Source organism: Galleria mellonella, unplaced genomic scaffold (genome assembly GCF_026898425.1).
Source record: "Galleria mellonella isolate WM207_F2 unplaced genomic scaffold, CSIRO_AGI_GalMel_v1 utg36, whole genome shotgun sequence".
Taxonomy (NCBI): Eukaryota; Metazoa; Arthropoda; class Insecta; order Lepidoptera; family Pyralidae; genus Galleria; species Galleria mellonella.
Genome location: NW_026442086.1, coordinates 4,080,710 through 4,108,570, shown reverse-complemented (window position 1 = coordinate 4,108,570; position 27,861 = coordinate 4,080,710). Strand labels below are relative to the sequence as shown.

At 33.3% G+C, this 27,861-nt stretch overlaps 1 protein-coding gene across 2 annotated transcripts; it reads right to left on the bottom strand.

Moving 5' to 3' along the window:
- Positions 1-87: 87 nt before the first annotated feature.
- LOC113520845 (ATP-dependent translocase ABCB1-like) lies at positions 88-20,708 on the bottom strand. 2 transcript variants are annotated; one of them, XM_052897219.1, is made up of 23 exons: positions 20,372-20,708; positions 19,367-19,418; positions 15,062-15,340; positions 13,521-13,621; positions 12,341-12,512; positions 11,695-11,866; positions 11,420-11,550; positions 10,812-11,036; positions 9,330-9,455; positions 8,524-8,727; positions 7,682-7,852; positions 6,183-6,372; positions 6,030-6,106; positions 5,316-5,477; positions 5,134-5,238; positions 4,890-5,051; positions 4,246-4,449; positions 3,114-3,355; positions 2,840-2,996; positions 2,382-2,576; positions 1,746-1,952; positions 927-1,073; positions 88-478 (listed from the first exon to the last, which is right to left on the bottom strand). In XM_052897219.1, the coding sequence occupies exons 1-23, from the start codon at positions 20,377-20,379 to the stop codon at positions 284-286; spliced, it is 3,684 nt and encodes a 1,227-aa protein (XP_052753179.1). In that variant the 5' UTR covers positions 20,380-20,708; the 3' UTR covers positions 88-283. The 2 variants fall into 2 exon arrangements, with proteins under 2 accessions (XP_052753179.1, XP_052753180.1); XM_052897220.1 differs by having other exon boundaries at positions 15,062-15,282; positions 20,372-20,707.
- Between the last annotated feature and the right edge of the window lie 7,153 nt (positions 20,709-27,861).

Here is a 27,861-nt window from a genome sequence, read left to right as displayed (position 1 = left end):
TTTAAACAATAGAAGTGATAAGCAAGGATATAGATTAAGGATAGTACCTGGACAGAAGGATAGATTTAAATAAAAAATATTTAAAAATAAGTTCTCCTTGACACATAATTCAATTAATCTTATTTAATTATATTTCTTTATGAAATTGATTCTTTATTTACATACTTAATAATATTAAATATAACTCTGTAAAACGCCAGGCTGGTATGTTCTCGAGTTAAGCTGATATACAGTCCACGATCAGTACGTAAGTAGATAAAGTAACATTTAATTTTGCATCATGTTAACTATTGCCCGATCTATTAAGATTGTAGTAGAGCCCCTTGAGCCGCATGAGGTGGTCGTGCGTGCCGGCTTCGAGTACGCGTCCGTCGCCGAGCACGCAGATGCGGTGCGCGTCGCGCACGGTGCTCAGCCGGTGCGCGATCGTCACGCATGTGCGGCCCGCGCTCGCCGCCGATAGCGCATCCTGCACTACCTTTAGGTACAACAAAAATTAAAATAATCGATTGTATCTAATGGGAGAAAACAACTATAATATGTGAGCTTACATCGTAATTTTTTTATGGAGCGAGTTATAAATTCTATAAAATTTTTTTTCGATGCGAAGGCTTTTGCATTGCAAAATTCGACCAAGACCAAGCAAGTAATATACTTCTTTCCATGCAACTTGTACGAACATCTATTTAACTAAATAGTGTTCCTCAGTTTCGATTCATACATAGGTATTATGGTTGCTGTGAACTCTATAGAAAGAGATTAAAATTTTTATGACTTAACAAAACCTGCGCGTGCATATGCATGAAACTAGCTGTAAAATTGGATGTATCATGAGAGCTGTATAAAGGGACTTTGGAAGCGGTTCCCTCTGGCTACCCCACAAGCTATTGACATTAATATAGAAAAAAATATTGAATAAATATTACCTTTTCACTCTCGGTATCGAGGGCACTAGTGGCCTCGTCAAGTAGTAATATTTGTGGACGTCTTAGTAATGCCCTGGCTATGGCTACACGCTGTTTTTGTCCACCGGATAACTGCGCACCTTTTGAACCGATGTTTGTATTGTATCCCTTATAACATAGAAATTTTGTTTTTAAAACATTTTAGTCACACTACATGCCAACTCGAAAATCAATCTTAATAGGTATTTAAAAATAGGATAAGCCACCTCTTCCGTGGGTGTCATAAGAAGCGACTAAAGGATTTATGGTCCTCTTAAAATGTCACCAAAAGCCTAACTGCGGTTGTCAACCCGCCCGCCAAACGTGGCAATTATTGGCAGAACCAGCAAATGGGAAGGTCTATGTTTAGCAGTGGAAAGTTAATGATGATGATGATAACAGTAGGACAGTGCAAAAGTTATTTGTTTGGATACTTCTGTCCCACTCGTGATCGTGTCGTGAAGTGGTTGTGACGACCTATAGCTATATTTCGAGTTTGGAGATTGAAATATGGCAGTGAAATTATATGATACAGAGATACAGAACGGAGGAGGGGTACCATAGGTATCAAAGTGTATTCTATGATCTCCATAGTATTAGTTATGTCTATAGGCGACAGTTACCGTATCCCATTGTATAGTTCGCCAGCTTGATTGCCATTTTGATTTTCATAAAAAAAGAATTATGGTCGATATGATTTAATATTACGTTGTCAATAATGTTTTTGGTATGTATATTGAATTAAAATCCAAATTAATATAAATTTTGGTTTTATACCAATATTTAATTTAATTTACTTACCAAAGGCAATGATATAATGAAGTTGTGTATATTCGCTTGTTTGGCAGCTTCTATGATTTCATCCATACTTGGTTGCCGCGAATTGTCCCCGTACGCAATGTTTTCGCCGATGGTTCGGTCAAACAATATCGGTTCTTGTTGGACGAAGCCTATTGTTCTTCTAGCATCTGCTAAGTTTAGATGTTTTATGGGTACACCATCTTGAGCCTGATGAAACGAGTACATAATATTGAGAGAATTACACAAATGGCACGTACTTTGTGGAGATACAAGATAGGTCATCATCAGTAGTGGAGAATGGATCAGTCCAAACATTAACCTTTGAATAATACGAGTAGATATTCATATTATAAAAATAATAATAAAATAGTGTTGGATTACACTCTTTTTTTATACTACTATGGTGGCACACAAGCATACAGCCCGTCTGATGATAAATGGAGCCTCGCTAATAACTAACCGCTACCGTAATTCTAACACATTTTGTCGAAATCCAAATGATATCTATTATTATTTTTATTTTATAACATAGGGGAGAAAGAAGCATGCGTCGCCCATGAACACCCGCAACATCATAGGCATTGCAGGTATGCTGCCGGCCTTTTATGTGGAAATATCTAATTATAAGAAACTTACCACAATTCCTACATCAGGATCATAGTATCTCAAGAGTAGTTGTATAACTGTGCTTTTACCGCAGCCGCTTGCGCCGACCAATGCTATTGTTTGACCCTGGTCTATTTTCAGGTTCATGTCTTTAAGAACTTGAACATTTGGTCGAGTTGGGTATTTGAAATATACTCCCTGGAGACATGCTGCACCATTTCCTTTCTAAAAAATATTATAATTACAATTTAATATATACAAGGTGAGATACATGGTTTATCTCTTAGATTATGAAGCACATTACGTTATACTACATCTAAGACTTATCTATTTACTAAATTTCACACATTCAGTTATTTTTAAGCATAATTGAATATATCTATCAACTTAACAAACATTAATTTATTTATTTATTAAAAATATCCACTTTTCATGTTCTTCCGTGGATAGGTACTTAGATATTAATACCTAGTATAATAAATACTTACAAATTCTTTTATAGGTTGTAAAGGATCCGTTATTTTAGATTGCAATCTAAGCAAGACTATAACACGTCCAGCTGCTTTTATTCCCTTATGAAAATTTGGAGCAAAAGCGAAAGCTTGCGCTGCTGTCGCCGCGCCTATTAAAAGTGAGTCAGCTGATCTATAATCGACAAAGGTAATATGTTACTGAATTAGGTATTTAGTAAGTTCATAATACTGGATAATTGATTAAAAATATAACATTTTGTTTATTCCGCTATCTAGGCATTTAGCTTACTTTAAAACTGTTGCGTATTCTATATGCTCTGTTATAATGAGTATTCCGCCATAGTATAGAGCTGCTGCATAAATGAAGTTGAAGAAGCCTCGTGATAGACCAAAGACAATTCCTCGCCAATGTGCTGTTCGTTTAGCGAGTTCCAAACCCGGGCGAAGTAGCAGAGAATAACTATTCAAGAACATTTTCTCTTTGCCAAGTGACGCAACGGTACGTAGATTTGATACTGCTTCAACGGCCAGCTACACAAAAAAAATATAAATTACGAAAAATATTCTTTATATATCCCACATCACAGTGACATCACATCCCATCCCCTAAACTTCTTTAAAAACCCTTTCAAAAATCTACTCAAAAATTCTTCCAAAATTTCCCGTCATCAACCTTCTTGCCCAGCGTGGTGGTGATAATATGCATAAACTCTCCGATGAAAAGGACAAACAGTCTATGACCCCCAGTATGAAGAGCAGAGGATAGCACATTGCAAGGTATTGGGGAAGGCTGATATCCAGTAGTATATAGATCAGTGATTCTCAACCTTTTTTTTGTTGCGGCACATATTTAACGATTTCAAAATTTGGCGGCACACAAAGAAAAAGATAAAAATTATTTACTTACTACAACACACTGCATAAATAGTTTATGACAAAATTTTTAAATATATGCAAAATTTGGCGGCACACTTTTAAAATTTGGCGGCACACAAAAGTGCCGCGGCACAGTGGTTGAGAATCACTGATATAGATAAAAGTAGTGTAGATAGATAAAAGCTTAAATGAAGACGATGACGATATCTCATGAGGCAGATATTATAAATGATATATTTTTCTTTTATGTAATTTATAGGTTATACATAATACAATAATATTTTTATTATTAAAAAGTTATGACGTTCAATAACCTATATTTACTTTCTTTAAGAAATGAGCTATGATATGCAAAAAGAATTAGTCAAAGCTGACAAGAGCACGTTCAAACACATAAACAAACTTTCTGTTTTACTTTGAGTATTACTAAAGATTATAATAAAATGTTTCATCGCAATAAAGAAAAATTAAGGATATGATAAAAACAACATGGGAACCCAGGTAAGTAGGAAATTAAAGAAAAGAAAATAATAATGTTAGCGTACCTTAGAACTGGATTCCATAATCTTAGCATTTCCAAAAGATTCGGCGTTCAACATTCGTCCTTCTTTATAAACTATTACAGCCATAAATGGTACAAAAGCACATGCGATCAAGCCCACTCGCCATTCATAATAAAGTGAAAGAATCTGAGCTAGAATTAAACTTCCTATTGCCTGCAAAACTGTTCCAATTCTTTGTCCTGTAGCCTAAAAATGTAGAACATTATTAAAATTTTATTTTTTTAATATATCATAGACAATATCTTTAAATAAAATACTGATATCGGAAGTGTTAATAAGAGCATTTTAATTTTCATTTAAGAGTTTCCTCTTGTCGGTGCAACTAATTCATGCATCTTCCTCCAGCCAGCTCTATCCCAGGCCATATCCTTTATCTCCCTATACGAGAGCTATCTCTATAATAAGAGCAATATAAACCAAAATAATAATATTTATAATTTTTTTTTCGGCACTACGCAAAAACTTCTACACCAAATTGGATGTAACTTTTACAGTTTTATTTCTGACGATGTTACTTGTCTCCACGCTTATGAAAATTATGAGAAAATTATAAGCAAAAGCTAGTTATAAATATAAACAGATCCGTTCTGTATTTGCAAAACGTAAATAATGTAAGATCAACTAACTCCCTGCACCGCCGCAGCTTCACCAGCTAACCGCGCACACAATGCACCTGTGGAATTATTCTTGTCATCATAATATGCGATCTCTTGTTGCAGAAGTTTCTCGAACATAATTTTCCGTAGTCTCTCAGTCAAGTATTCCCCAGCTACTCCGTACAAATATACCTTTTAAAAACAATGATAAATGAAAGGATTTTCTAAAATAGTATATGTAAATGTCTGTTTATATAATAAAGATAACACCTACTGTAATAAAATTTGTAATTCCAGCAAGTATACCCACGACAATAAATATGATTACAAATTTATGTATTTCAGATATAACTTCATCCTTATCAAAATTAGAGAACACCTGAAAAAAATAATTTAATAAGTAATAATAAAATACATGAACATAGTTTATCAAAAAGACTGTTACAAACTTCTTACCCCTACAAAATCCCCGAATATAGCACCGATAATTGGCATAGCAAACCCGCTCAATAAAGAACAAACACTGGCAACAATAATAGGTTTCCATTCTGGAGAATTTAATTTTACCACCTCAAAGAAGGATACGTCCTGAATCGTTTCTTCTACTTGTATACTTTCCTGTAAATAATCATGATAAAAATATCGCTATTTATTGTTTGTATTAATTACGCAATAAATAAAAATGCTGATAAACTAACAATTCCAATTATTGAATACAGATCAACTTGCAGAGATAAATTTAGAAGACAGAATTCAAGATTCAAGAATATTTATTTGTAAATACATGCAGATGTTAACAATACAATTTCGTTCAACATGTTTAGCCTGTACGGTATACAAAAATATGTAGTTACACAGCCAGTCCAAAATTATACATTATGTGATGACGATTAATTGTACAAAGTCAATTTTATACAATTAATCGTCATCACATTCTAATTTTAAATATACTTAAATAAATAATAATAATTGTCAGGCAAGAATAAAAGAACGATGTCACAATGATATTAATAAACATAAACAAATATTTCTTTCATACAAAAACCGTTTTGGATATTTTATATTATATCGACTTCAGTCAGGACCTGCTTTCAACAGAAGGTTATTTAGAATGATAATGAGAAGTGCCTAGTTCTTCCTTGTTTTATAATAGGTACAACATATACTCACTGTAGACTTTGATTGCATGCTTTCATCATCATCTTTTTCACTCATTATGGATAATTTACGAGTATTGTTTGGTTTTTCTATAAAGAAAAATGGCTAATTATTAAATAATATATTTAAAATTAATCACAAATGAATATTATGTTAACATCTTACCTGAGATTCCTTCAGTTTCAGGAGGTGTTTGTATCATCACCATATCGTAATAATGCCCTTTTTTCTCCATTAATTCATCATGATTGCCAGATTCAATTATTTCTCCACTTTTAAATACGTATATCATATCAACATTTCTTATGGTTGACAATCTATGTGCTACTATAATAGTCGTGCGGCCTTCTTGTGCCTAAACAAATACATAATAAATATTTGTATACAATAATCATCTAAAAATACTCTTAGTTTAAGCAGTTTTAAATTTATTAAAAGTAGTTTCAAATTATCTTTCGGTATCTGATTATAACATTTAATGCCCATTCCTATAAATTCAAATTAAAATCATCCTTATTCAAATAGACTTATTTACAAGCACTTTTAATCGTATTTTTTTATAAATGTACAGTTCGGGAAGTTGATATCTTTTTAAAGAGACCACAAGAAATTCAAACTTTTAATAACTTTGAAATTTATTAAAAGGCAGATTTAAAATCTCCTTCGATATCTTATTATAGTATTTAATGCCCATTCTGATAAAAGACCTATTTATTACCTTTTTCTAAAAGATACTTTGGAACAGCAAGTTTGAATTTATATCTAGTATTAAGATAACTAAGATCGTTGTTTTTAAGAAGCAGTTGAGGATTCCTGCGTAAAATTTCAAATTTCTCGACTTTCCAAAGAATAAATTATACTTTTTTATAATACAAATATGCTTTGGATGTCGGTTGTCTTACCCCATAATAAAATTCAATAGGACAGTATACTATGAAAGAAACTAAAAGAAATTAATCCGACAGTTTCAATATTATTATGCCGTTTAATCCTGCATACAGCATACGCCGCAGAACGTATGTTAGTATTTAGGTGCATGTTTTTAAATGTGAGGAAATTCTAAGAAATCTATAAAAAAGAGGTTTGTTATTTAATTTTTCAGTATTGTTTACGCAACTTAGAATGGCAAACAAGCTGACGGCCTACCTAATGGAAAGTGGTAACCGTCGCTTATAGGCATGAGCAGTACCATATACATAACAAAGTATACTGTTTCGACCATGATATTCCCCATACGTTGCCATTCCTGAGGACTCAGGTGATATTCCTCTGTACTCTGTAATTTCACTGCTATATCCCCACCCTTCAAACCGAAAAACGGCCTGCAAACACAACTGCTTCACGCTTGAAACACGAATGGGACAGAGGTGCCCAAGCAAACGACTTGTGTACAAAGTCTTTCTCTGGTAAAATTAGAATTACAGTAGAATACGAATTGTAATTTTGGATAAAGATAAATTTATGCGTACATATATGCATTTGGAGTATTGTATTTAGTTATGTAATTGTACTCATTACCATTTTAACTCATTGATTACTTTGGTTCTTCTGAACAAATTTTAATTTTGGATTCTACCACGCAATAAAATTCTGAAAATAGCTCTCTATCTATATAGCTTTCTGGTCAGACAGAATTGAATGCGTCTTTTTACTGATACAATTACCTTATCCAGCGCTTTTTGCACTTTTGCTTCAGATTCTGTATCAAGTGCACTGGTAGCTTCGTCAAGGAGTAGGATATGTGGATTTCGTACTAACGCACGTGCTATAGCGATACGCTGTTTCTGTCCGCCTGACAGAGATGCGCCTCTTTCACCCACTAGTGTGTCGTAACCCTGGAATAGTGTATTGGTATTTCTACTTCTAGTTTAAGGGTGTCATTCTGTAGCGTCAAGAATTTTCAGACGAACGTCGTCATACAAAAAGGTCTTTAAAATGACTTACCAGACAACGATTTTATGTACTATAATTGAAGAAAAACTAAATTTTTTGGTAAATATGGTTACTATGCCATACTGACTCCTACTAACTACTGATCATAAAATTACAGAATATATAATAGAACCATAACAGGTATATTTCATAAGTTTCAATGACATTATTTTATTAATTTAAATATACCTGATATTTAAATTAATAATATAATGTCATTGAAACAAGATTCTTTGTAATTAAAAAAAAGGGGCTTAGGTTTAAATTCTGGACTCGATCTTTATAACTGGATTAGTGTTCTTTTTCAAGCTACATTCTAATTGTACAATCAAAAGTATTACTAGCTACATTCGGGGTATTCTCGTAATGTCTCTTAAAGGAAAACTATTTCACAAACTATTTCTGGCAACATTTTCTTTTCTTTCTTTTTTACCTATAACTATGGTCCATACTACTTTATAATTTACTATTCATATCATAAAATAATAACAGTAAGTAAATGAATAATCTTTATAGAGAAATATGTATAGTAAAAAAAAGTATATTTTTTTAGAATTGTAAAATTAAATTTTACCGCAGGTAATTTCGTTATGAAAATGTGCGCATTAGCCTGTTTGGCGCAGGCTTCGATTTCAAAATCGGTGGCGTCCTCCCGTCCGTAGCGGATGTTCTCCCTGATGGTCGTGTTGAACAGCACTGGCTCCTGGCCCACCAGGCCAATCTGATCGCGCAGCCATCGAACGGATAACTCACGGACATCAGTGTCGTCCACACAAACCTACAGATTGTTTGTAATTTGCACATCTTTACAAGAATCTGCTTAAGAACTTACTTAAGAATTTGTTCATTTGTTGTCAAAAACTAGCGACACGCACCAACTTTGCACGTTTTAATTTTAAATAAAAACAACCCATATTATTTGTTAATAATGCAGCTTTCTACAAATGAAAAAAATTTTAATATCAGTTAAGTGTTTTTTTGAGTTTTTATTTATTATAATAAAAAAATAGGAAGTAGGAATCGTCACCTATAAACATGAATAGCGCCATAAACATAACAGAGTGCACAGCCATTCCCATGGCATTTACCATGTGTTGGAAACTTATTTAAAACACATTGTGTGTTTTAAATTTACAAAGTGAATTTACCGGGTACAGAGGAATAACATCTGAGTCCTCAGGAATGGCAATACTGTTCATGTTTATAGGCGACGGTTACCACTTTCCATCAGGTGGATCGTCAGCTTGTTTGCCATTCTAAGTAGTATAAAAAAAACATCGAATTAAAAACCTATAGTATAACAGATATTTAGTTAATGTTAACATTTGTAATTACAGTGTGATGTTAATTTTAATAATACAATAGATGTTTAGTACTCACGCTTCCGTCTATAACGTCGTAGTAGCGTGATATTAGCTGTATGATGGTTGACTTGCCGCATCCAGAGTGTCCCACTAGCGCTACTGACTGACCGCGTTTCACACTCAGGCTCACACCTTTCAGTACCTATATTGCGAATTTAAAAATTGTTGTAGTATATTATAATTACTAAATTCATATAATCTCTGAATCATCATCTCATAAAATCTGGCTATTTCCATCATCATCATATCAGCCGTAAACTATCCACTGCTAAAAACTGCGAGATATCGTTAGGGTAACACATAAGATTTATGATATGATGGTATAAGGCAGGGGGAAGCATAAAAGATCCGTATGGGTCGACGTGCATCGGCTTAGCTGACCCCATCTGCGAAAAATAAGATAAGAAGATCCATTGCTAAACATAGGCCTCCCATATAAGAGAGGTTTTACCACGCTTGGCGGGCAGGTTGGTCATCGCAGTTTTTTTAATGAAAAATAATGGAATGGTAACCTCGCTTGCACTATCGGTATACACTGGCGGGGCTCCAGTGAGGGATGATAGGTGAGCACGAAAGCAGGTCAGTTAGCCCATCGTGACGAATGCAACAAGTATTAATCACGATGGTTTTCGCGTGGAGGTCGACCTGACGGGGTTTCCTAGAAATGGGGCCATTAGTCCGCATAACTAACAATCCCTTTCCCCCTGGCAATTACAGTTAGGCTTTGATGATATTTGAAGATATATAAACGCTGCTGCCCATCTTTCGATCATTAAGTTCCTTTAGTCGCCTCTTACGACACCCACGGGAAAGGAAGCTAATAGTCTGGCTATTTTCATGTCCTTAAATCTGATAAATAGATGACGTAAAACTATTTTTATATAAAGTTAACGAAACAGAAAATCTTGGAATTAAAAAGATGCAGTCGCCTGCAAAAACATAATTATTATTATTACTTCTTCCTAAAATAGGTCTCCATTATAGAGATTATAGAAGAAAAGAAAAAACTTTTTAATTTTTATTGCAAATTAGCTTTTTGCTCGCCACCTCACACGCGTATATTTCAGAAGGATAAACAATGGAGTATAACTATACTTTTAGATTGTGTATCAAGATAAAACATATATCTACTACATTTAAAATTAGACCTTCTGATATACGAGTATGAAAATCTTATGATGCTGAGAAGATTAATGTTTTTAGTAGTTTTTGAATGATGCCGAACAAACATACAAACAGAAAGACACACAGATGAAATTTTTAATAATTATTGTTTTGACTTTTATAGTTCTTATTAAGACCCCTTACGTCAGTTGTTTTCAAATATTCCTCATGTATATATATATATATATATATATACATATACATATATATATATATATATATATATATATATATATATATATATATATATATATATATATATTATAATTCAGTATCATTGATTAATTAACATTACTGATTTAAAAGCACATTAAAAATTTTAATGTTTACATACTGGCACGTCGGGTTTTGAAGGATAGTGGAACACGACATTTTTCAGTTCAATATTCCCATCGATATGTTTGGGCACCGCGCCCTTGTTTAGTAACGAGTCGATAGTCGGCACGTTGTCGATCAAACTGAAAATCTGTGCACCAGCACCGCATGCGACACCGAACACCTCCACAAGACTCGACAACATACCGAAATGTTCCGAACCGGTCATAACATTTACGAACACCTAAAACATGAGAATAAATTTAATTTATATAATAATTTTATTGATAAGCTTACATAAAAACTCATCGAAATAACTAACTTAATAGTTAATTTTCTAAACAAATCTCCTCTACCCTACTCATATTTCTGTGCTTGCGTAACTTTGGACAACCGAAATTTAACATATCTTTTATTGAGCCAATATATAAATAATGTGATTACAATATATACATATTGATATATTATCCATTTCTACTTCTACATATTTCTTGGAAATGATGATCTTTCATCAGGCGAGTCGTAAACATTTATGCGTTTCAAATGTAATTAAAAGATATTTAAAACTCATGTGATAGTACGTAAGTAGATTTAATAGTTAATTTTAAATAATTTACTAATACTTACAGCGAGAATGGTAGCTACATTGTATATTTCAGGTTCATCTACCGTTAACTTGTATCCAAACCAAAAAGAGAGAGCATATGAACCAAAGATACAGAAAAATAATATTCCCATAGATAAACCGTTGTAGAAGCCTGAAATGTGATGTTTTATTAGCGATTTTATTTTATTGCTATTAATTGAAACTGCAGATGACAAATACGACTTAATTTCTTAAGATAACATAATAAAAATAAGAAAATAATTCCCTAACTACCTTTACTTAACTTTGGTTTTACCTTTTTTTATATTAACTTTTCGTATATCTCTCAAATGACTTTCATATCTTTCTATTTCTTTTTGTTGCCCACTAAAAGCATATACAGTGCGAATTGCCGATATAACTTCATCAGCTACCGCTCCGGCTTTGCCTGATGCTTCAGCTTCTTTCGTAGAGAGTCTCGAGCTCAACTGCAAAATAATATGTACTATTTTCAGGTAGGCCATAGGAAGATTTTGCAGAAAAGTTATCTCAAAAAAGCCATTAGCTGCTACTTTACCATGTTACATAAAAATGATACCAAATTCAAGAGTCGATAAACTCTCACAGTCCATCTTAAGAAAATACACTTTAGTAACTATTCAGGTGTACAGTGACTATGCTGATATCTAACAATGTGTTCTTTAAATTTTATCAAAATTCTAAGTATATAAAATATATGATTCGCTAGCGTTACGGTGATCGCTCTGCACAATTTAGATGCCGAATTCGTTTCTCGTCGAGCCAAAAATAATGTCCTAAATTCTCCAGAATTTGGATGTGTTGAGGTTCGCCTCAGAGTGTCGTTGTTTATTTTGCTAGATTGTGAGACATATTATTATTATTTAGAGTAGGTAATTTGATAGGATTTAAATATTACTGTAATTACTAGTTTAAAATATTACCCATCCTGCTAGTCCAAGTAGACCAAATGTAATAGGAAATGATATTAGACATAATAATGCTAGTTTCCATCCTAATCCCAGAGCTGTAACAATTGAACTGACGGTAACTGTTAAATAGAAGACAGCGGTCGCTAATTTTTCACCGATACCATCTTCCAGCTTTATAATATCACTGGAACAGAAATTAAAATTAATGAAAATATATACAAGGTAGGCCCCATGTCTATATAATATAGACACCAATCCGATATCTATGTATCGGTTTGTTCTCGACATTTATGGCGGGAAAAAGCTCATCATCCATTTCAGTATCTATTTTCAAATATGTTAAAAGTCCATAATCCAATATTATTTTTTATATAACAGACTTAATATTTTCGTTATTGGATCAGTATATAGATATTGTAACTACAATATAAAAAAAAACAAAAAACAAACTAATAGTTAACACGAACATAAGATAGTCTACTTATGTTCAATGGTAGTACAAATAAAAATCGACTAATTGATGTAATAAATATTTAGATTTGTTACTAATTTCTCTGCTCTAAATGAAATTGATATATAAAAAGATACTATTATTATAGTATCTTTTTATATTAACAAAATCTGAGTCAACTTATCCTTCTTTTGTATTATGATAGAGTGCTTTGTTCCCCTACTCATCTTATACTCATATTGTAATCTTACTTTGTAACCTCACGAGAAAAAAATTGTAGCAAATAAGCGCTTGTGTTTATTTTATTTCTATCACCATCGCACTTTATTTATACATTTTACAAAATAAAATATATATAAACTGCCATTGGAAGTGGATGGACTAGGAAACCCTATGTTACGGTATTCTAGCCCCCACACTTGGCCGCTGGCTATACAAAGAACAAGTAAATAAACCATACGCTGAAATTATAGATAGATAGATAGTATAGATGTAAAGGAAAGTTATTATCGCCTAATATTCTTCAGGTCATTACATAATACATGATGTCAAAAATTCTTATCAATTGCAAAAGTTCCTTAGAAGCTTTTAAAAGCAATTGCTTAATACATACATTAGTAATTAGTTGTTTCATTATTATCTTTTATAGACTTTACGTGGCGATATTGTTGAAACCATTATAATTCATGTTAAAACTGTACCAATCATTTATATTGGTACCACGGATAATACTATCTGTACCTGCTCATTTTTGCAGCGAAGTCGCCCATCTGATGTGTATCAACATAGCCGAAATCTTGATTTAGTGCTGTTTTTAGATATTCCTCTCTTATCTTATATACCTGTCAACATGTACAAAATAACACAAGGTTATTATTACTACTAAATATAGGACGATATCGACTCTCTGGTATCAACTTCCAGCAGCAATATTTCCGAACCGATACGACAACATAACCTTCAAGAAAAGAGCATATTTTCCTTTTTAAAAGGCCGGCAGCACACCTGCAATGCCGTAGGTGTTGTGGGTGACCATGGGCGGCGGTAGTCACTTAGCATCAGGTGAGCCGCATGCTCGTTTGCCCCCTGTGTTGTAAAAAAAAATCAAACTAGAGTTCCTAAGCAACATTTTAAAAACGTAATATTTAAAATACACCTGAAAACAGAGCCTGTTAATCTGTGATCTCACCATAAGATTCCCAAAGCATTGCATTATAAAGATTTATCTATGGAGAGTGTATGTGGTATTATAAAGTAATGGATGGTAACCTAAAGAAAAAATATGTCTTACGGTGACATTCCACTACATGTGCAGCCACAATCTTTAAAATGTTACAGAAAGTCATAATGGAATTATTCACTATAGAGTATTAATTAAGTTACAAAATTAAGTGAGTACCCATAGTACCTTTTTTTTATTTTTTAACGTCTGGAAAATGCTGATAAATAGGCAAGTTGCTGAAAACTAATAATTACCTATCGACTCGGATGTCTCTAACTTTGTGTAAAATATTACGTTTATAGAAATGGAGTCTGATATTTGCATCTATAAAAATAGAATACATACTTAGATTTTGAGAAATTACTAAATTTTGTAACTATGAAATTATCTATAATAATCAAAATATTGAAACGAAATGAAACGAAACAAAATAAAACATATAATATAATGATCCGATATGAAAATAAATAAAATGATATTTATTTGCTGTGGATGTGGTACACAATGGGATGGAATTATTGATAATAAGTAGCTTGCCAGCCAGTTTTTTTTTAATATACTTTTTTTTTATACAACTTAGAATGGTAAACAAGCTGACGGCCCACCTGATGGAAACGGGTAACCGTAGCCTATAGAAATGAGCAGTATCATGGACATAACAGAGTATACTGTTTCGCCCATGATACCCCCCATGCGTTGCCATACCTGAGGACTCGGGTGTTATCCCTCTGTACCCAGTAAATTCACGCCATATTCTACCCTTCAAAACGAAACACAGCTATGCAAACACAACTGCTTCACGGTTGAAACACGAATGGGACAGAGGTACCCAAGCAATCGACTTTTGTACAAAGTCTCCCTCTGGTCTAAAGGATGCATCTTTCGGATGCAACATTTTTATAGGTATATAACTTATAATATTCTGTCCATCTATTATTTGGTATTTATTTATCAATTAATGGTTCATTATATTTCTAAGGTTTTATTCATTGCACCTATTGTGCATAAATAAATCAATAATTTAAAATATTGTTCTTTATTTATATGAACATTCACTCACTTGATTATGTGCTGCTACATTCATTAAAACTGTCGAAACATAGGATAAAATAATAACTACAACGCCCACAATAGATATTCTTGTCGCAAAGAATCGTAGTCCTTCCAAGAATACATCATCTTCTGGTGATCCATTTTTCAAAGAAATTCCGTAGTCCACCATATTTTGAGATAGATTTGAGAACAAGATCATGGTAACTGGCATCATACACCCGCTTGCAACTGAACATAATAGTGCTGTTACTATGTAAATGATATCTTTAGTGCCTGCGAATCTGTACTGTAAGTAAATTAAATATATATATATATACATACATATACATATCTGTCACGCCTGTCTCCCATTAGGGTAGGCAGAAACAATGGAACGCCAAATGCTTCGATTCAAACAAACCTCTTTCGCTTCTTCCACATTCATCAATCTTGTCATACACGCTCGTCGGTTACGGGTACTTTTAATTTGGCCCTTCTTCAGCACGTCGCCTATTTGGTCGACATACGTCCGTCTAGGGCGGCCCCTACCGACATCTCCATTCATTCTTGCTCGATAAATCTCTTTCGTAATTCTTCTTTCATCCATCCTCTCCAAATGACCAAACCAACGCAACATTCCTTTTTCGATTTTGGTCACTACATCGACTTTCAGTCCACACTTCTCTCTAATCACACTGTTTCTTACTCTATCTTTTAAAGTAATACCACACATACTTCTCAAAGCTCTCATCTGTACAGCATTTATCTTACTTTCATGCTTCTTCTGCCATACCCACGATTCGCTTCCATACATGAGTGTTGGTGTCAGTACTCCTTGAATTATAGCAAGGCGAGCTTTGCTCGATACATTTTTACTTGACATAATCGAGAGCAGTGCACCGTTAACACTGTTTCCCGCTTTAACTCTCCTCTCAATATCTCTTTCACACTTCCCATCCCTCGTAAACAAAGAACCTAAATATAGAAACTCACTCACTTGCTCCACTTTTTCATCTCCTATCATAATCTGGCATGCCGTTAAACTTTCATTCCTCTCAAAAACCATTACCTTCGTCTTCTTCGCATTTATTTTCATACCTTTTCTTGCATACGCTTCATTCATTATAGTCACCATTTGTTGTAATTCATACTCCGACGATGCAAAAAGTACTTGGTCGTCGGCGTATAAAAGAGTCTTAAACAGAGACTCATTCATCCTGAATCCACAATTAGATCCTTTCAAATCGGTCAAGCAACTGTCCATAAATAGGTTGAACAGCCAAGGAGACGCTACACAGCCCTGTCTAACACCGCGTTCAATGCCAAACCAGTCTGTATAGACTCCATTTATTCTGACACAGGCATTTGAATCCTTATATAAAGATTTGAATGCCCGTATCAAATGGCTGCTCACCCCATACATTGCCAGTGTTGACCACAGTTCATTCCTCTCCACTCTATCATAAGCCTTTTCAAGGTCAATGAAGGCGCAGAAAACCTTCTGATGTTGAGCTAAGGTTTTCTCTGTTATGCACCTTAAGGAAAAGACTTGATCCGTACATCCCATACCCTTTCGAAACCCTGCTTGCACATCCCAAATTTTACTTTCCATCTCATTCATCACTCTTTTAATCAAAATCCTAGCATACAATTTGCCTACAACACTAAGAAGGCTTATTCCGCGGAAATTTTTGCACTCCTGCTGTGACCCGCTGCCTTTATATAGTGGCACAATAACAGCTTTGCTCCAGTCACCTGGAACACAACCGGACCGCCAACATTTATTGAACAGCAGACACAGCAGGTTTACAATGATTTCTCCACCTTCTTTAAGCATTTCGGCAGATATTCTATCGAATCCCGCTGCTTTACCAAATTTCATAATCTTCATTGCATTCATTACTTCATCCATACTTATATCACTTTCACTGTCAACTTCTTCGTCCATTATTTCATTTTCAACATTCTTTCTTTCACTTCCACGTTCAAATAAACTTTCAAAATATCTCTTCCAATGATCTAAGACTTCCTTTTGTTCCGTGATAACATTACCATCCATATCCCTTATCACGCCCATTTTCGGATCTCTCTTTTTACCTCTAGCTGTTCGAACTAAATGCCAGAAAAGCTTTTGATTAGCTCGAAAATTTCTAGAGAATTTCCTTTCATACTCATCCTTACATTCCTCTTTCTTTTTGCTTACTAATTCTTTAACTTTCTTTTTCATTACATCATACTTCTCTTTTGCAATTTTTTCAATGTCACTTACATTACCTTGCATTCTCTTATTAGCTCTGGTAGCTAACAAATCCATCCATGCCTTTTTCTTTAGAGCCACCATTTCTTTCACTTCGCCATCCCACCATACATTCATTCTCATCTTAACATCCTTCCTCTTACTTACACCACAAACTTGAGTAGCTATATCAAAGATTCCGCATTTAAATTCCTTCCAAAATTCTTCTATCTCATAGTTATCTTTCTTCAGTAGCTCTCTAAATCTTTCATTCAATCTTTCTTGATACTGATTTCGAACCTGTTCTTCTGTCAGTCTCTCTACTCTTACTCTTTCTATTTCTGACATACGAACACGTGGACGATGTCGCCATTTATTGAATAAGCCACCTATTCTCGATATCACCAAAAAGTGATCAGTTCCGACATTCGTACCACGATAGACTCTTGTATCCTTCACTTTCGCTCTCAATCGTTCATCCACAATTACAAAATCAATCATACTTCTCTCGGTTTGCCTTTGCCATGTATACATATGAATCAGTTTGTGACTAAACAAAGTATTAGTCACCACCAGATTTCTCTCCAGGCATACTTCTAATAAACTTTCACCATTTTCATTCACTCTTTTATCTCCAAACATTCCTAAGTTCCTTTCATATCCATCGCGACGGATTCCCACCCAGCCATTAAAATCACCTATCAAAATAATTCTTTCATTCTCCTTACATTTAGTCATAATCTCCCTTACACTATCCCAGAAATCCTCCCTGACCTTTGGTGGCTTGGACATATCCGGGGCATAAGCGCAAAGGAGAAAAATACGGGTCAAACCAACTTTCAGTCGTATCCAGAGGAGTCTAGGACTTACAAATTCAAATTCTTTAACAGATGCATTCATTCTCTCTGACAAAATAACTCCCACTCCTTGGCTGCTTCTTTCAGAGTCATTAACTCCGGACCAGTACCCAGTATATCGGTCATAAGTAGTAATAGAGCAGCCTTTCTTTTTTGTTTCACTTACTCCTAATACATCAATTCTTCTTTCACTCATCATCTCACATACTTCGTCTATTTTACTATCCATACCTCCACAAACATTCATCGTTGCAATTTGGCATTCCTTTGCCCTCTTTTTGCCATTTGGGGATACAGGGGAGACATGACGTGACCCGTGGCATAACGCATCGCCGTCGATGAGAAATTTGTCCCCCCCAGATACGATGGGAATATATATATCTTGTTACTTATCTACCTTTTAGATATTAAAGGTTAAAACATTCTTGAAAGTTTGTTTTGTACCTCTTATCTTCAACCGATTATTATGAAAAATATACATAGCAGTAGCTGGTATTTAAGATGAAAAAGGACATAGAAGTCTGTGTTAGCCTTTTAGGGTTGTAAATTACTAATACCTATGTGACAAATTTAACAAAACCAATTCAGGCTTTAAGTTTAAATATTAATGTATTTATAAAAAAAAAAAAATAACACCACTTTAGAATAGGCAAAGATGGAAGAAGTAATACGAGTATACACAAAAAACAATTAATGAGAATATTCTATTTTTGAACTCGCTAAAAAGTATTACAATTAGAATATACAGTAATAGACTACTGCAACATGGATAGCTATTACTTTAACAATTCTTTATTTAAAAAAAAAAAACAATTGTGCCAATAAACGTTTAAGCATTATATAAATATTTGCTCGAATGCGTAAATATTGATAAACACTTATATCAGCAATAATTATAAAACTCTCAAGCCTCTACCATTTATCTTGTTACCCTTGAGAAAAATGTTTTATGTCCTAGTAATTAAACTTGAAACTATCTAAATACATTTAGATATTCCAATGTAGTAGTGTAGATACCTAACCTAGGAAGTTTGGTTCAAAAATAAATCATAATATACTAGATTGTTATTATTACTAAAGGATAATTTAATTTCAATTTATACGAGTTATATAAAAAATCTGCATTTTTATAACTAAATCATACTAATCTTTATAATAAGAGGGAAGAGATTGTGAATATGCTAGTCTCTATTGCTACATACAATACAATCTCTAAATCGTCTCATATACGAGTACTTACCAAGGTAAAAAAAGATATACTTGACACTTCCGCTTCCACGTCATCATGTTTTCTAAAATAAATTTATTGCTTATTAGTAATTAGGTCTTAATTACTTAAAATAAGTTATTATGTAATTATAGTTTTAAAAAAGCAATTTTGGTAATTAACTTAAGTGATGAACGAACACACCAAACAAGCACAATTTTTTTCTTTAGAAATCATAAGAATATTTTTCACAAAACTTTTTAATTATAAACTAAGAATAACTCGTTTAATAAAATGTTTCTATAGCCATTATTTTACTTCAACTTTTAGTTAATTTGAAGTTTTGTTATACACTAGCTTCTTACTCGCTATATCCTACGTAAAAATCAATTAAATAAATCGCTTTTAGATGGTGTATCAAAATAAAATATGCACTAAATTTTAAGTAAAATTTTCAGAAAAGCAGCTCCAATCTGATGCAATAGTTGTAAGTTTATTAGACAGATAATTTTTACAAAAATTATTGTTTTAGGAGGTATTGATTTTATTAGAATCTTTCATATTATTTTTTCTTAAATATCTCCCATATACCGATATCGTCAAGTTACAATTTTATTATATTAGTAAAATAAGATACTTATAAAACCGATTATCCTAACTATCGATACACAGCCATAAATATGTCTAGAAATCTGAGATTTGATATATACATTTATTTTATAACGCAAGCATTGTCTAAGGAAGGATTATTAAAAATTTAAATTAAAAGAGAAACACGTAACCACATAAAGTCACGCGTAACAGTTAGTTGATACACAAAGCAATGGCATGAAGTACCGTTATTTACGTAAAGATAATTGTAAATAATCTTAAAAAATACAGGAGACTATTGAAAATTATAATTAAAATACAAAGGGTACTTTAATTACGTATAATTTTTACAAGTCGTTCGAAACAAAGAAATTATTAATTCTATTATCTGTAGTTATAAAATATTAATATTTCAATCGATAAAAGTTACAATTATTTATAACTTACTTGCCCATTTTTTTGTTTAAATATTTTTTATCCTTTTTACCAATCAATACAATCTTGAACTTAATTTCTCTGCTTGCTTGTTTGCTTCTTTAATTATTTCACTGAATCTTCTCAATTCACTGTTGACACTAATTACTATTATACGAAAGGTAGACACGATTGTTTGACATACTTATCACTAATAAATTTTCACAAGGAAAATTTGCTTTATATATACATATTACATATTTTTTAATTTTAAAATTACATTATTGTTGCACAACTAGTTGTCAATGTGTTTTAATATTTATTGTTACATTGAAATGTATGTAAGTATTGCATTAGTACTCGTCTATAAATCTCAACTACGGGCTTATGAAGACTTATTTAAATAAGATAATTTTATCATTATGAAATAAAGATATAAAACACGTAACATATATTTAAATAATGCCTGTGAATTCGTCTCTATAGAACCTGTTTAGTCCCCGATTTTCGACATTCCCGAGGGAATTTTCTCGAATGAAATTGAAACATTACCTATGGAATCCAACTACATATTTCAGTTTCGTAAATAGGTTTTTTCTACTGTATGATATTGAAACGATAACCTCGCCAGCGCTATCAGTATACGCTGACAGAACACCGATAATAAATGACAGGTAAGGATGATAGCAGATCAGATGGTCCATCGTAAAGAGTTCATTAGGATAAACCACGATGGTTTCCAGGGGGAACCGCGTGGAGGTCGACCTGACAGGATATATTGCTAGCAATGGAGCCTTATTCGACATTACTAACAATCCCTTCTTCCCCATCGTAGTTAAATTACCTAGGCCCTTCTTTAAATGGAGTCTGCAATTAATCAATAAGCGATATTCTATATTGAACGACGAGTTATAAAAGGATTACTTAAAAAGGTGAATGTATGTGAGGATAGTTGTTACTCCCTGATACTATTGTATACTGCTTTTTTTATGTGTGAAAATGGAATGGTTACCCTGTCTGCGCTAGCGGGATACGCTGGCGGGACACCAGTGAAGGGTGATCGATGAGAATGAAAACAGGTCAGTTAGCCCATCATGATGAATTCATCAGGAATTAACCATGATAGTTTCCAGGGGAAACCGCGAGGAGGTCGACCTGGTTGGGTATATTGCTAGCAATGGGATTCTTAGACTCCATTACTAACAATCCCTTTCCCCCCAATTGTGTACTTTTTACCTATCTTATAAGGAAACTGATACGGAAATGTAGATAGTTAGTTGAGTCGAGTTATAGCCACATAACAGTGATCACTGGGGCCAAGGAATTGTTAGTAATATGGACTATCAGCCCCATTACTAGCAATATAACTTGTCAGGTCGACCTTCAAGTAGCGCCCCCCCCCCCTGGAAATCATTCTAAATTCCAGGTGTATTCATCACGATGAGCTAACTGACCTGCTTTATCATCCTCATCTATCATCCCTCACTGGTGCCCCGCTAGCGTATACCGTTAACGCAGGCGGAGTTACCATGTTCATTATCATCCGTAAAAACAAAAAAAAAACAGTGATCATTTGAGCTATCCGTGTTGAATTTTTATCTACCTACTTTATCCCTAGTAAAACAAAGATTTTAAGATTAGGTAGATATTTATCTTGTTACAGAATCAAAACTATGTATGTACGAATATAAATAGATATTATTATATTTAGAAACGTATACGAGTATATACAGTGTGAAATAAACACACATTTATATATGAAAAAAGGTGTCTTATTCCCACGGGACTTTAATTCATTAATTTCATTATCGCATTAAAGTGCGAACACGTAGAGAACACTTATTTGACGTTAAGGAGAACAGAGTTGCATAAGCAAGCTCTCTCCTCTCTCTTGCATTGAAACTACTTAATGATGCTTTGAGCTAGTATTCACTATTAGACGTATTTGCCTCCAACTTGCTGGAAGTTCATCAAATGACGACAGAGTGTTCATGTTAAGATATTCAAGATATAAATGTTGTTTCTATGTTATTTTCTGTTGTTGTGTGTTTGTATGGTATTTTAATTCTATTAATGTTATTCTTTTATTATAATAAATAATAAATTTACAATTATTTATTATTATTATTGATACAATTTTCGGTTTTATGCGTATGTCTTCACGAAGCGCTTTTACATTAGTTAACGATGTCATTATAACAAGTTTGTTTCCGTAAAATTGGCTCACTGATCTATATTTGTAAATCACCGTGTCTTGGTAATCTCTTATGGACTCCCGCGATAAAGCTTCGCCTAGTGCGGGGTCCAATGTACTCACATTGTAAATTTTCTGTGATAAATGTATAAATAATTTATTTATTTATAGTAAATAAGTAAGTAAATAAATAAATTGTACTGATGCTTTGTTAGAGCTGAGCGTAAATCTTATCGAATTAATCAAATAAAGAAATGAGTCTATCATAAATAAGGTCTGCTGATATCCAATAGAAGTTCAAATAAAAAATCTTTTGATTGAATATTTTGATCTTTAATTAATCTCTTTTAGAATGCTTTTCTTTAATAATTTCAATAAAACTATTTAGTTCTATTGAAACAGATTTTATTATATTTACTCGCACATTTTACAATTTCCATTAATTTTCAATTGACTGATAATAGTTTATCGGACAAAGAAACATTATTTACAAATCTATTCATTCACGTTATAATATTATGTAGATATTGTATACATTGTAAATACCTTTATATAAAAACTTCATAAGAAACATTTTAAAAAGAAAAAGAGATGGCAAAAGAAGAAGAAGACTATGGAATAACTACATGAAACAAAAGAAAAGCTATGTGTTATATCGTATAGGGAGGTCAAGAAGCTTCGGATAGAGCCAAATGGAGAAGAGTTCACAAATTACTTGTTTTGACAAGAAGTAACTCTTAAATAAAAAAAAATTGATTTGTATAAATTAGTCCTCAGTACTACCTAAGAAATGTACCCTGTTTTTTTTTCATGGATGAAAATGGAATGGTAACCCCACCCGTACTATCGGTATACACCGGCGGGGCACCAGTGAAGGATGATAAATGAGGATGAAGTAGGTCAGTTAGCCCATCGTGACGAATTCAACAAGAATTGTTCACGATGGTTTCCAGGGGGAACCACGTGGAGGTCGACCTAATAGGGCATATTTCTAACAATGGGGCTATCAAACTTCATTACTAACAATCCCTTTCCCCCCAATGTACCCTATTTACAACCATCGGCTTGATTGCTATTCAAAACTACATAAAAAATAACGGTTTCTAACTCCAATTAATTTGCTACTATTGTAATGAGTTTCAGTACTCGTTGTAGTAAGTATTTGCACGTCTTTTGGTCTGAAAATTATTTCACCCGTACCACTTTTTCATTACATACATATCATATTACATTTACACGCCTAAGAGGCACGATGTATTTAAGAATGAAATAAATAAGGATATCATTGTTGACAAAATAGACATATTTTCATTTATGAACAGATTTTTCTATTTCCAATTAATTATCTATTTATTAATTTATTTTATACAAAATTATTGCCGTGTGGTCCCAGCATGGAATAGGCCACTCCTTCCTTTACCGTGAGTGTCATAAGAGGCAACTAAGAGAGGGCAAGGGAAGGGCAGCAACGTCCCTCTTAAAACATCTCTAAAGCCTAACTGCGGTTGCCAATCCCCCTGTCAAGGGTAGCAACTGCTGGAAGACACCCCCAAAGGGGGAAGCTTATGTTCAGCAGTTGACAGTTAAAGACTGAATGGATAATAATGAATACAAATGTATCCAAAATACACAGTACAGGAATGATATCAGACATAGTTTGTGTGAAACTGCTTTAAGCAGTTATTAATGATCCGTTCGTGTCATAAGTGTAAAGTTGCAAGTTATAAGTAAATTTAATATTCACTTATAACCTTCATCCTTTCCTTCCCCGTGGATGTAGTAAGAGAGTTTGATGGTCCAGAGATAAGCTGCGTTGTCCCTTTTAAAATATCACTAAAGCCTAACTCAGGGTTGCCTTCTCGCCTGCTAAATGTAGCGAGTACTCGTAAAACCCTTTTAAAACGTCACTAAATCGCAAGATTTTTTTAATAAGTGATAATGGAATGATATCATCGCCGACGCTATCGATATACACTGGCAGGGCGCTATGATAGGTGATGATGAGAACAGGTCACTTAACATATCGTGCGAATTCCACAAGAGTTAATCAAGATTGTTGTCAGGGGGAGATGAGTGGAAGTTGATCTAATAGAGTATACTACTAACAATGACGTTTTTAGATCCCCATTCAAATTCAAATTCAAAAATCATTTATTCATGTAGGACATTTTAGCCGCTTATGAACGTCAAATTTTTACATTATAATTTTATATTTACCCTACCGTCCAGTTCGGTATATAGATCCAATTGAGAAGAACTGGCAAGAAACTCAATTGAATTACTTTTTTTTTTAAAGCCAGTTTATTTACAATGTATATTTATATAGGTGTCTATGTCTAACATTAAATGAAAATTCAGTGCATGAACAACTATTGCCATGCACACTCGTCATTCAAGTAATCGTTTAGTGAGTAATAGGCTTTGCTCAGTAAATATGATTTAACAGATGTTTTGAATTTATTTAAGGGTAATTCCAACATATCCTTTGGTATCTTATTGTAAATTTTTATACCTATTCCCATAAAAGACCTATTAACTTTTTCTAAACGATACTTGGGGACAGCAAGTTTGTCTTTAAATCTAGTATTAATATTATGAATATTGCTGTTTTTTGGAAATAAGTCAAGATTTTTATGAACATATAGAATATTTGAATATATAAATTGAGAAGCAACGGTGAGAATATTTGCCTCTTTGAATTTCTCTCTTAATGAGTCACGACTCTTCATACAGTAGATCGCTCGAACGGCACGTTTTTGTAATATGAATATATTCTTAATATCTGCCGCTTTTCCCCATAGTAATATTCCATAAGAGAGTAAACTATGAAAATAACTAAAATAGACTAATCTAGCAGTATCAGTATCAGTGTACTGTCTAACTTTACGCACGGCAAAAGCTGCTGAACTTAGTTTCGCTGCAAGGCTTTGAATTTGTGCACCCCATTGTGTTTTATTATCTAGTGTGATTCCTAGAAAGACAGTAGATTCTATAAATTCGAGAGATTCGTCATTTAATTTAATATTGCAATTAGTATTAAAACTTTTAGATAGAGAGAAATTAACACATTTTGTTTTTTTAGCGTTTAACATAAGATTGTTAGTTGTAAACCAGTGCAGGAGACGCCGCAAAGCACTATTTACATCGTCATAATTATTAGTCATTCTATTAACTTTAAAAATCAATGAAGTATCGTCTGCAAACAATACTATGCCGCATCTATCCTGCATGGCATATGGGAGATCATTAATGTAAACTAGGAATAAAAATGGACCGAGAATAGATCCTTGAGGTACACCCATTTGCACAAGTGACCCGTCAGACGTAGCGTTGCTAATCTTCACTTTCTGTATTCTATCAGATAGATAAGATTTTATTAAATTTAAAGCATTGTCTTTGACGCCATAAAAAGCAAGTTTTTTTAGCAATGTATTATGATCAACGCAATCAAAAGCCTTAGAAAGGTCACAAAAAACACCTATCACATCCATTTTAGTTTCCCATGCAGCAAATACGTGTCTAAGCAACTCTGCACCTGCGTCTGTAGTTGAACGACCTTTGGAAAAACCGAATTGACTATTGTGGATTAAATTATTTAAATTGAAATAACTGACAAGTTGCATAAGGATTATTTTTTCAAAAATTTTACTGAGTGCTGGGAGTATGGATATAGGTCTATAATATATTGGGTCACTCCTATCTCCAGATTTAAAAAGCGGTATGATTTTACTAATTTTCATTATGTTAGGAAATTTACCTTCATCTATACATTTATTGAAAATAAAAGCAAGAGAGGGCGCAATAATTTCCATTATACTATCCAGTATTTTAACAGATATACCCCATAGATCCTCTGTTTTTTTATTATTAAGTTGTTTGAATATTTTCATTATTTCTACTGATGATGTATGTCTAAAGTTAAATTACTTACAATGCCGTCCCTCCCCCCCCCCTCAGGATATTGTAAGAAGCGACGGATATAGAAGTGCAAGAGGTGGAAAACTCGTAATAATACTGTCCAATTCACTTGAAAGACATAGTAATAATAAATATTTTTCTTTCATAGGATAAATCCCATGCTCAACAAATAGTGGTAATGGTCAATGCGGCACTAGTATTTTGGGGGGAAAGGGACTGTTAGTAATGGAGACTGAGAATCCCATTGCTAGCAATATACCCAACCAAGTTGACCTCCTCGCGGTTCCCCCTGAAAACTATCATGGTTAATTCCTGATGAATTCATCATGATGAGCTAACGGGCCTGTTTACATTCTCATCAATCACCCTTCACTGGTGCTCCGCCAGCATATCCCGTTAGCGCATTCCATTTTCACCCATCAAAAAAAAATGCGGCACTAGTAATTCAAGTGCTGCAAGCGTTCATAGGCTGTTTGCGATCAGCTTTGCCAAATTAGGTATTTTATTGTAATTTTAAATAATATATTTTTCTTCGAGAAATTATTGGAAAAATTTAATGGGAAATTAAAAAAAATTATCCAAATTTTTTCAAACTAAATAGCAGTATATATTATATTCAATAGGATGTGCTAATGAAGCTAGCAACATGAGGAGTGTTTTTTCGTTATTTGCGTAGTGGTTACATAGCAAAGGGTAGTGAAAACCGACATAAGTTTATGATTAGGTAAAAGTGAACGAAATTGGATCAATTTGGAGACACAAAAATTGACATTTTGGTAAGAATAAAAAATATTATCTGGCCATTCTGCTATAGACGCTGGCAGATCCTACATATACTCAATCACCACTGTCTTTATATAAAAAATAATATAAAGCGCCCTATTTAAAATAATAATATGTCTCACCGTTTAATAGGACCCCTTTACAACCAAGGACGGTTTGTTGATGTTCACGTCAATATAAATTGTATTTTTACATTAAAAATAACTGTTCAAACGATCAAATATTTACACGTGATTATAGGGCGATAGGTTAGTGTTGGCATAAATACTTTTACCTCATTAATCTACTTAATGACTACCATGTCCTCATATAAGTATCTACCTATAATTATAATTAAATTATAACTTTTTAAAAATAAGGTAGGTAATACCGCCAACATCTTGGGAACATTGCCATATGGACAAAACTTATTTCATTTTATCTAATTTAATTAATTATATCCACTTTTTCGTTTTTTGATTTGTCGTCATTTGTTACAAATCAAATAAAAAAAAAAAGAAAATATGTCGATAGGACGTAATATACATTTACATGAGTCTCTGTATATTATGTAGCTATATTAAAACATTTTTTAAATATTAATAAGGCTGTATTCACAGTATAAAGCCACTATTAGGTCGCTTTCTAT